The sequence below is a fragment of the Eublepharis macularius genome, chromosome 5 (assembly GCF_028583425.1).
Source record: "Eublepharis macularius isolate TG4126 chromosome 5, MPM_Emac_v1.0, whole genome shotgun sequence".
Classification (NCBI taxonomy): Eukaryota; Metazoa; Chordata; class Lepidosauria; order Squamata; family Eublepharidae; genus Eublepharis; species Eublepharis macularius.
Genome location: NC_072794.1, coordinates 103,154,435 through 103,165,450, shown reverse-complemented (window position 1 = coordinate 103,165,450; position 11,016 = coordinate 103,154,435). Strand labels below are relative to the sequence as shown.

Sequence of the window (11,016 nt, the reverse complement as noted above, 5' to 3'; positions counted from 1 at the left end):
TGCTTCAATACCTTTCTCTTTCTTAAACCCACTCAAATGGTTTCACAAAGATTTCACTTGAAAATAGCTGAATACATCAAAGAGGTTGTGTGATATAGAGGAAAACTGCCTAGATTGTGCATATCGTGAAAAGCTTCCAATTGACTTGTTTGTTAATCTTGGGTTTCAAAACCTTACGTGTATGTGCATTCTCTCAGAAGCAAGCATGAGAATTCTGTGGTGGTGGTGGAGCCCATGGAATGCTAATTGAGAGGGAGGGTTGGCTAACCCCCATCCTCCTCAGAGCAAAAGCATGGAGGCTAAGCAAAGCCTTTAAAGGACGCTCATAAAGGAAGTACTGGAGCCCAACAAGGGAAATATTTGAAGAAAGGTTCCCCATCCAAACCCATCACCTGGAAAAAAACATTTGCCTGCACCACTATCTGATGACACCCTAGCTGCAGTGAGTGTGAGTTAGTTTGGGCAATATTAGGTGACCAGGGACCCAAGTGTAGTCCGGATCTGTAGAGTTCTTGCAGGGAGCACAGGGTGACTGAGGGTCTCACCACACAAGACAAAATACACTCGAATTACATGGGCAATTCGAGTGTATTTTGTAATTTTAGTGTATTTGAGTGTAATTCAAGTGTATTTTGTCTCGTGTGGTTTGATCCCGAGCAGTCCTTTGGTGACTGGAGTTGTTAGGACTTTAAAAGTCATTGCAAATTACAGGAGACGGATAGCTTTCAGGAGAGAGGGACACAGGCAGATGGTTGTGTGGGAGTACACATATGATGGATGACACAAACAATAAAGCTATTTCAAATGGGCCCTGACAAGGATGGGCCAACCTAGCCCGATGTCATCTCAGCCAGGGTTAGCCCGGACAGTGTTTGGATGGGAGATCACCTTGGAAGTCCAGGATCACTACGAAGAGGCAAACCACCTCTGTTCATCTCTTGCCTTCAGATGGCCATAAAGAAATTGCTAGGCTCTGAAAGTTGCTGGATTGTGTGTGAGATTGTAATATTTCACCAACACTGCTAGGGTGGGAGAAGCAATCACATGAAATTGGTGTGTTGGTCAAGTAGGTTGCAAGGATGTAAGCAATGATTAGCTCCACACTATTATGATGCTATGCAGGTCAATGCAGTCAATGATTTCCTAGGTAACAACCCACAAATGTGTATATAATTCTTTGTTGAATTTGTTTTCTGCACTGTTCTTCCAAGTAGTAAGAAAAATTGCACTGTGCTACATTACTCCTTGGTAAATCGTATCTTCCCATAAAATTGCACATTGTGGGTTGAGCATGATGAGGGGGGACATGAACCCATTTCCAAACTGATCCTAGGCATTTTTTTTAGTAGTATGACCCATGAATTCGAATGGGATTTATTGCCTAGGACTGCAGCTTCTATTGTATGTTAAAACTATACAGCTGTATACAGTCCATCTGTTTGGTTTAGTGCATTGGGCCTTATAGGCTGTTCAAACTCGATATGCTGAGACATGAAATCTAATGCAGGTTGGAATCGCCATGCCACAAACTCTTATTTCGAACCGAGTTGTGGTTGTTGAGCGGAAAATGTCAAAACGGCACGGGAAGGAAGCTAGCTACACCGCCCTAGGATTAGGTACCGGACTTCAAGCCGGCTCGTAAATCACGCTCTGGTCCTTAAAACCCTGTTCTTTGAAGCTAGGAGACAACGGCCGTTGAGAGGAAAGGTACTCTGCGCATGCTCTAGGTCTTTCAGCTCTTGATAAAGAGCGGGATAGGAACATTTTCTAGAAAGAAAAGAACGTCTCCACATGTTTCGGGGCGTCAGCACTATTGAAGAAGACGGCATCTCTTTGGAGGGGATCCACTCCATTGCCTGCCGCCGGGAAAGCGAGGGGGCACGCCTGCCCGCCCGCCCCACTCACCCCTTTCCTGCCTTCTGCAGCAAACGGCAGCGACTCTCTGCCAGCTCGCAGCCGAGCTCCGCCCGCCGCGCCGCAAGGTCCCCGCCCTCTCCGCGGGCAGGTGGGTGTCGCCGCCGGCTGCAAGCCACACCCGGCCCTTTGCCCTCCTCTGTGACAGTAGCCTGCGGAAGAAGGGGAAAGGTTCACCATGCGAGACGCTCCCGCGGGCTCCTGGCTCCTTCGCTGGCTGCGGCGGGGCTGCGGGCTCTTGGCGCACCTGGCGGCGCTGGGCATGACGGCTCTCCTGTTGCTCCTCTCTAGGCCTGGCACCAGTGAGTGACATCCGCCGCCGCCACCCCCAATACAGCAAGCCCGAAGGCTAGTGGGGGGCTGCTGCTGCTGAGGGAGGCCCAACACGCGCCTCCTCTTGCCTTAGGGCGTCTTTAAGACGGGAGGCGTCCGTTGCCCAGGACGCGCGTGCTTGAACTCGCTGCCGAGGGGCAGTTGTTCGTTTCTCCAAAGCAACTTTTTTCTTGTACATGCTAATAATTCTCGAATAGCGACCGCCTTCTGTCTTATTAACAATGACTAGAACTAGCTGAGGGAAGGATCTTCTTGCACTGGCAAAAGGAGCGCTCGCCTGCCTTGTATAAATCATGCCTGCACACCTGCATGATTTAGAGGGCAGATAAGGAGGCTGGGTAGGACAAATGAGACGGCTTTGCAGAATGCTGTGTGGATAGTCTGGGAACAGACTATCCACAAAGCATAATAAATGCGTTACATATCCTGTGGAAATCTCCCTACTCTAAAGCTAAAGAAATGTGCAGCCCCTTGCTTTCCCCCAAATAAGAACCAACTTTAGACTTGCCAGCCTCCAAGTGGGGTTTGGAGATCTCCTTGAATCACAGCATCTTCAGACCGCTGGAATCTGTTCCCATGGAGAAAAAGGGCAGCTTTGGAGGGTGGACCATATGGCATTATTCCCCCTCAGGTCTCTCCCTAATCTCCAGGAATTTCCCAACCTGGAAATGGCAACCATAGCCCACTCTGTTGACCTTTACCTGCTGTTTCATTGTTATCCTTGGCTGCAATTCCAGTTCTTGTCGATTTTCTTCCCTTACACTTTGGCAAAAAGGGGTTGGAAATGAATCCACTGAATGAATCCAATGATGCCATGCAAGTATGTTTCATGTGTATACCTGCACATGAGGAAGCTACAACCTCTTTTCTCAGTTTATGCACTTTATTGAATAATGACTTTTTTGTATTGTCAGCAAAAATATGTGAAAATGACAGGAAGCTAAAATAACATTGTAGAAGCTAAAATTAAGAAATTGCCATCAGTTCAGGTACATAATACAGTGGGTGGCATCCTGCCTTAGGCTGGAGGAACTTTCTACAACTTAAGGAACCTTCTTTTGACTTTGGTGGTTCTTTTTTTGGAGGAAGAACCTCTTACGTTGGAAGAAAGCTCCTTAGGCTTGATAAAGACTTCAGACTTTGCTTAGTGAAATGGCGAATACAGGTCAGTATATTTTATCTGGAGAAAAAAAGTCTAAAATGAAAGTACTAATCTATGTTCAGTTTTAAGAACCACCATTCCCTTTTCTCCGAAAACTTTTTTATACATATCTCAAACATTACTTAAACACTGTTTGAAATTACAGATTCCTTACATGAGAAGTACTTTTGTATAGGGCATGGGGGCATGGAGGAGGGGTCACTGGGGTGGTTGGGGCAGGGGAGAAGGTGTGCATTTCTTGCATTGTGCAGGGGGTTGGACTAGATAACCCTAGAGGTACCTTTCAACCCTATAATTCTATGATTCTAAGTGCTGCAAACCACACATTGGTTGTCATGTGTGACAGCAGCACATGCAAGTCCTCCATTACATCTGATGTAACTGCTGAGTTCAAGGCACAGTGTGGCTTCCCAGAACATATACAGAAAAACATCTGGGCACTGACCTGTCACATGCACATGCTTTGCATGTTTTTTCTATGTTTACTTTCGATGTCTGTAGTTGAAAAGAGCAATTATCTACACTTTTTAAAATTGTAGAGTAATGGGAAAGAGGGAATAGATTTGGTAAATATATTCCTTGAGGGTGTCTTCTGGCTGTATAAAATCAGTCTACACAAGTAAAGATATAGAACATGTAGTGTCATCATAAGCATAGTTGTACCCATTGACTTTAATAGACTTAGAACGATGAAACTCTTAGGATGGCACGATTAATGCATTTAACTGTGCAATTGAGTTTCATTTATTTCAACGGGAGGTTGAAAGAGAAAGAGCCAAGGTCTCTCATCAGCCAGGTGTATTTGCACTGTGCAATGTGCTCCTCAAGTGGGTCCATATCTTTTGGCGCAGTATGCTCTGCCTAGCTTTCTGCAGTAATTTAAATCTTATAGTTGCCTTTTATAATTTATTAATAACCAGTGTGGCTGTTTTGTAGGTATTTCCTAATTAAGTCTGGAATGTTCTTCTGTTACAGGAGCTGGAAGTCTTATTTTAGAACATGACAGCACTATAGAACATAATGGATGCTTCTTATTTCAGAATCCAGAAGCTTCAGTTAACTTTATAGGGCAGATAGCAGATCTTTGTACTGTCTCTTATTCTTCAGTTCTTGATCTGGCAGTCTTATTATGTGTATGTCATTGTTTGGTGCTGCTTTCCATTGCTTCTGACATGAAAGTGTCTGTGTTTCTAGCTAGAATGGGCACGATTCATCCGTAATTAAGTACTTTCAATTGGTGGAGGAGGGGTTATTTCAGTGCGAATGCCAAGTACATAGTTTACTTTTTCTATTCAAATCAATGGAGTTAAGTGTTTCATTTTGGCTGGATTTGTACTAGGTGTTTTTTCCTATTACAATTAACATGTAATTCTAATTAATTGCATTGAGTTTTTAGGAGCTTGAAATAGCCTTTCTAGCAGTGTTTCTTAAGGACAATGATTCTCCTGCATGTGCTCCAGTCAAAGTGAGAAAAAAATGTTAAGGTCTACGCAGTGTTTTGGCAATTTTAGACTAATTTTGTTAATTAACTGGAGGAAAATACCTTTAATTATTTTTTAAAAACCTTCATCAGCCTTTTGAATTATGGCATCTCCTTCCAGCTACATTCTAGAATGTACTCTTGTTCAAGTAATCTTGACAGAGCAGATGAGATAGGTGATCCAAGCAGTAAAGAGACTTTCAAACTTCAAGGACAGTCCTCAATCTTGTCTTGTTGGTTGATAAACCTTGTACTTCTGCCACAGAATCCCTGGTGGTGGCAGGGAATTATAGGGTCTTTTATTTCCCATGTGCACGTTTTAGTCGGTTCAGGGAGTCTGTTGGGTCCCACTCTAGCCTTACTCTAAGAAGACAACCCGACTCCCCCATAGCTGCTTATGGTAGGAGGTCACTAGTAGTGGGAATGCAGAAACACTTGCTTACCATTATAGACTTTCTCATTGGGAATTTTCTAGTAATTTTTTACCATAGTGCTCCAAGCCTCATGTGATTTCTTTTTGTAAAAAATGGCTGTCACAATATTGACCCTCCCCCCTCCCATAACAGTATAAAGCCTTGGAAAGTTTGCATGGAAATCAAATCATAGTATGTGCTTAAAGCAAACAGTTCTCAGTATTTTAGTTCTTCTGTTCTTTTTTTTAAAAGTCATGTTTGTAGAATCTTTAAAATATGAGGACAGATCTGTTTCTAAAAATGTGAGGAAAGCAGAAGTTGTCTGGTGTAGGAACCCAGGCGCCAAGGCCCAGTTTGGCTGAAGTGCACTTCCTTGGCCTCACCTAGAAACAGGCAAGGGTTGGGTACCGCCTATCCCTTCTCTTCTCACTCTACCCCTTTGGAGCTGGGTGCCAGAACTGGCCTGTCCTTATTGGCCTCTTCTCGTCAGGCCTGGGGCATGCCCTGTAGCCTCCCTCTACTCAGAAGCCCTTCAGGGAGTGGTTAAGCCTGCAAGGGACCAGTAGTGCCTTCTGAGCAATTTCTGCCCTGTTATTCCCCTTTCTCACCCTGAGGGAGGGGTGGGAACTTCCCAACAGTTGATTGTCCGGCAACTGTCTGTCAAAGGGCCAGCTGTCATTGATCAGCTAGCTGGTGTAAAGATGTTTACAAGGTACATCTGTAACCCTTCTGGGCCTGACCATGTGAGGGATTGAGAAGGAAGAGGGCAGGATGTTGCCCCCACCCCCCCACCCCAACATCAAGAAAGAATGTTCCTGAAGTAGAGAGGTGAGAACATGGAACATACAGAACTTCCCAAGGCTTCCAGATTGTTTAACTTGTGCAGTCATCTCAGCTGTTTCCAAAATAATCAAATTTCAGCAGCCTCCTAATTCTGTAACTGGAACAAGCTGCACATATTAAAAGCATCCTATGTATAGCTGATCTGCATTCTATATATAGATAACATGGAGAGGAGCTTTACCTCAGAAATGAGGCTTATTTGAGAACAAAATTTAAACCTCATTCTCCTATCAGTCACAGCAATGTAAAATATATTGAAGTGGGGAATGAAGATACCCATGCTATGATGCAGAGTCCTTTATGTGCATAGCATTGCCTCTTCAGCCATGAAATATACACATGATTCTTCTCTTCCCATCCATCCCCTTTCTGCAGCTGGTGAGGGGGAAATTCTGCTTGATCTTGCAGGACTGCCTGACACTGCAATCACAATTGTCATGGATCAGACTTCCTTTGTTTTGGGCTGCTACCATCAAATCTGTTACTTATGACATGTTTATTTATAGATTGGAGGATTGTTCTGCTTTGTTCAAGCATTTTTTTCTTTTTTCTTCCAGGTTTATTTTCCTGGCACCCAATGTTCATGTCAATAGCAGTAAGTTAGTTTTATCTTCTGCTTATATATCTGGTGTTGCTACTTTTGCTTATGGAGTGTGTAGCATAACAACTCAGAGGCAAACTGCATGAGATGCCTGATGTGTCCAGTTCCTGCAAGTTTATCTGGGAAGTGTAATTGGGCCCGACTCCCGGAGGAAAACCCAAGTGGAGCGGATTTTTGCAAGAGTGTCTCTTGCAAAAATCCACTCTGCTCAGTTTTTCCTCCAGGAGCTCAGGGTTGGGGGGCATGTCAGAGCAGCAGCAGCAGGGCCAGAAGGATGGGAGAGAAAGAGTCAGCTCTAAGTAGTTTAGCTCTAAGACAAGGAACTGAGAAAGCTTCTGTTAGAGAGAGGGAAACTCTCTTGTCTAGAGCTTACATCTGGCAATACACACTCCTCCTTCCCACACCCCGCGGTGTTCTCTTTCTAGTGCTTCAAGAGATACCTGCTAAAACTTAACACAGTCTCTTCAAACTCAACCAGACCTGCTGAACAGATGTGTGTATTTTAATTGGGCCAATATCTCAAGCACTTGTTAGGTAATGTGTGTGGTATCATTGGTAATGGCCAGTACATTTCTTCCACACATACATGCCTGGTGTGGTTTAAAGGATTTAAAACAACCTGTAAAGGGTATACGCTAATTTGCTGTAGCAGATGGTTGCTTGTGCAGTCTCTAAAAAAAGAAACGGCAAATCTATTTGTGGTTTTAACATAATTTTCTCTGTTTTTCAAGACTAAAGTTTTAGAAGAGTATGCATGTTTCCTCTTCAGCAGTAGGCCACATATGTCCGGGGATTCTCCATTTTCAACAAAAGGAACAAACAAAAGCACCAAGTTTCCCCCTCCCACAACTGCATTTACACAGTGATAGCCACACTATGGGGGATTCCGCATGATCAATTTTGATCGGACTTTCTGAGCAGTCATGCCGCGGTGGAGTCCTACGAATCCACTTCTCCCCGATTCCACATTAGGCTTTTGTTTCGCACATTTCATTGGCTCAAAGTCCATCATGCGGAATTTTTGACAGGATAAAAATCGATTCCTCATCGCTTTTTCTGGGGGAAGTGTCGAATGATGCACATCTCCATTTTTTTTAATCCCCCCCCCCCAAAAAAAAACGTTGCTACACATAAACGTTGCATCAAACCAACACATTAGAAAACATTTCTCACAAAAAAACATTGCTACACATAAACGTTGCATCAAATAAACATATTGGATAGGCCAGAGCACTTCCCGCCGATATTGTGGAAGAGTATTGGCTATTGACATTTGGAGGGAAAATTGTTACCAATGACCCCGCGTCTATCTTTCCCGCTTTCTTCGTGAGCAGTGTGGTTTAGTGATAGGTGGTGTGTTGAGGACGGTCTCTTTCTCCCTCCATGAAATGCCTAGACCACTAGTTGAACGCTGAAGTCCCTCCATCACACTTTCACTCTACCTCAGAAGCTGTCAGCTGTCAGCGAGCAACAAGTAACAAATTTGGCATGTTGTAAAATGGACCCGTTATTGGTCAGCTGTTGTCATGTGACACAGGATATGTTTCTGCATAGATTTGTAGAAACGTTGCAACGTTTTTTTACATTTTTTTTTTAAAAAAAGGGGAAGGGGAAGGGTAGTGGGTGTGGCTTAGAAAACATGATTGGCCAATCAGATTAAGTTGATTCGAAGGGCGAGAGAAAAGGGCAAGGGTGGGGAGAACATCGGATAAAGAATTCCGCATGATTAAAATCCCTAATCTGCTGTGCATGGACAAATAAATCGGGGGAAAGCAGGATGGAAAAAAAACGGACAAAACGTGCAGTGACTTCGAATCTGCTGCTAGGATTGCCTTCCTACGTGTGGAAATGCAAGACAAAATCGAGGTCATTTAGAAGCTGAAGCAGGGAAAACCATTCGTGCGGAATCACCCCATATTTAATTAGTACCTACTGTAAAGTGAAGGAGGAAACTGCTTTCATTCTCTAGGAAAAGTTATCTGTTTGCAATCGTTGTCTCAGTTATTTTACTGTCGTGTCAAACAATCCTTGTTATAATTTTACTACTAAACAACAAATGCCAGACTGGTGTCATACAGAATCAAAAAGAGTCCAGTAGCACCTTTAAGACTAACCAATTTTATTTTATTGTAGCATAAGCTTTCGAGAATCAAGTTCTCTTCATCAGATGCCTGATCCGAACTGGTCAAATACAGAAGAGGAGGGGAGGGGAAAGAACAGGACATATATCACAAGAAGACAGGATGCAATTAGTGTGAAGGCAATCAAAACATTCCTTTGCTTGTAAATGTAAACATCTCCTTTTGGTGTGGAGTCAGTTTGCCGCAGTGAAGGTATACAATTCCTATGTAGTATAAGCCCTCGATAATATATGTCCTGTTCTTGTGATATATGTCCTGTTCTTTCCCCTCCCCTCCTCTTCTGTATTTGACCAGTTCGGATCAGGCATCTGATGAAGAGAACTTGATTCTCGAAAGCTTATGCTACAATAAAATAAAATTGGTTAGTCTTAAAGGTGCTACTGGACTCTTTTTGATTTTGCTACTACAGACTAACACAGCTAACTCCTCTGGATCTATGACCACGGAAAGCACTGGTGTCATACAGAGTTTTGGAAGCTTCAGACTTAGTTCTGCCATGCTGTCTTTCCTTTTCTGTGAAAACCCTCCAGCTTGAGCCTTTCATTTTGCTTCAGGTGCCTCAGCAGATATGTCCAGTCAATAGATTCAAAGGTGTCTATTGTTGTTTAAATTGAAAGTACTGTCCTGGGGAACGCTCAATGAATGCCTTGTGTGATGGATGAGCATGGATGGAAACCAGGCTGGGTGTGTGTGTGCTCATGCATAGACCTGTGTCAAATGGGCTGTTGGCTTGTTTAGCCAGTTGAGTGCATTCAGTTCCCTACCATGCTGTGATGGAGTTCTCAGCAAGTCTGTTAGGGGACAACTGCTAGGTAGCTAATCAGTTCCTGTTTTCTTAGTTCTGTCTGTGCTTGACTGAAGCCATCCTGATCTTCTCACCAGAGAGCTCCATCTTCTGCTCCTGCTCCCACAGAGTCAAAGTACAACTGCATTGGACTGCAACGACACTGGTACTCGTGGCTGCAACACTGGGCTTGGCCTTCATTATTTCTAGCAAGAACCGAAGTGAACTCCCACACTTTGTCTCCTGGCACAGCTTTCTGGGTCTCCTGACACTTCTGGCCACGTGTGGACAGATCTTATGTGGACTGTGCCTGCGGTTTCCACAGCTGCTGAGGATCTTATCTGTGGCCCAGCTCCGACTGTACCACATGGTGTATGGACTGGTGGTTTACCTGTTAGCCACTTTCACTGTGGTACTGGGCATTTATTCTGACTGGTTTCAAGCCCAAATTAAAGGGGTGGCCTGGTATTTCTGCCTGGGCCTACCCTTCTGTCCAGCCTTGATCATTATGAATCAAACTATTAGAACTTGTCTGCCAAAAAAGAGAGAGCATATTTGAGCCTTGGGCTCCTCAGGAATTGAAATCCTATCTCATGGTCCCTTCTTCTTTCTTTAGTACATTTGGGAATGAGTTCCTGTCTACTTGGCCCCTTTTGTTCTAACATATCTATTTTGTATGTTTTCTGTGTATCTTGATATGGTAAAATTACCTATTTTCCTTGAGTGAACTAGCAGAATTTCCTTGCTTACTTGGTCTTTTAAAACTTGCTAATGCATATACTTCAGCTTTCTGGAAATATGATCAGCTAAACACATTTTTAGCTGGCCTGGGTGCTTGAATATGAAGCAAACAAACAGTTTTCTATCTGTGTGTTTCCTGTATGCCATTAACACTGTAAATTGCTACTGGAATAATGGCAGAAAACCATTAAAGTGTAGGGTATCCCAAGCATACATTTCCCTAAAATTAGTAGATCTTCTAAATCTACCTATAGTCTATAATGCTGATGGGTTTTCACCCATCAGGCTTCTTTTTCACCTTTCCAGCTCATACAGCCTTTCCATGGTGAAAGCATTCCCTGGTCCCCTGTGTGTCAGTTTCTCCCAGCTCTTACATACACACCATCTTCATGAACTGGTACCCTGGAAGGGTAACTGGCCATACTTTTGTCTGCTCATGGTGCAGCCTAGTCCAGCTGGAGCACTCATATTCATTCCAGCTGCGCTCACATTTCTGTGTCGTGGGTAAAATCTATGCTGAGGAGGAAGGCATGGATGACCGAACTTCCTGTCTTCAAGAAACCACATGCAAGATGGTGGTGCAATCATGAGGGGTTTCAATTTG

The 11,016-nt window shown here is 43.7% G+C and overlaps 1 protein-coding gene across 1 annotated transcript; it reads left to right on the top strand.

The window, feature by feature from the left end:
• The first annotated feature begins 2,090 nt into the window (after positions 1 to 2,090).
• On the top strand, positions 2,091 to 10,394 carry LOC129331154 (probable transmembrane reductase CYB561D1). The gene is made up of 3 exons (XM_054981543.1): positions 2,091 to 2,216; positions 6,703 to 6,740; positions 9,727 to 10,394. Exons 1-3 carry the CDS (start codon positions 2,093 to 2,095, stop codon positions 10,228 to 10,230), a joined length of 666 nt encoding a protein of 221 aa, XP_054837518.1. The 5' UTR covers positions 2,091 to 2,092; the 3' UTR covers positions 10,231 to 10,394.
• Positions 10,395 to 11,016: the final 622 nt, after the last annotated feature.

Bases quoted from the DNA above. Each gene is read 5' to 3' on its own strand.
- LOC129331154 (XM_054981543.1), top strand. From the start codon at position 2,093: ATGCGAGACGCTCCCGCGGGCTCCTGGCTCCTTCGCTGGCTGCGGCGG. The intron at 2,217-6,702 runs GTGAGTGACATC...TTTTTCTTCCAG, and splicing joins CCTCTCTAGGCCTGGCACCA to GTTTATTTTCCTGGCACCCA. The intron at 6,741-9,726 runs GTAAGTTAGTTT...CTGTTTTCTTAG, and splicing joins CAATGTTCATGTCAATAGCA to TTCTGTCTGTGCTTGACTGA.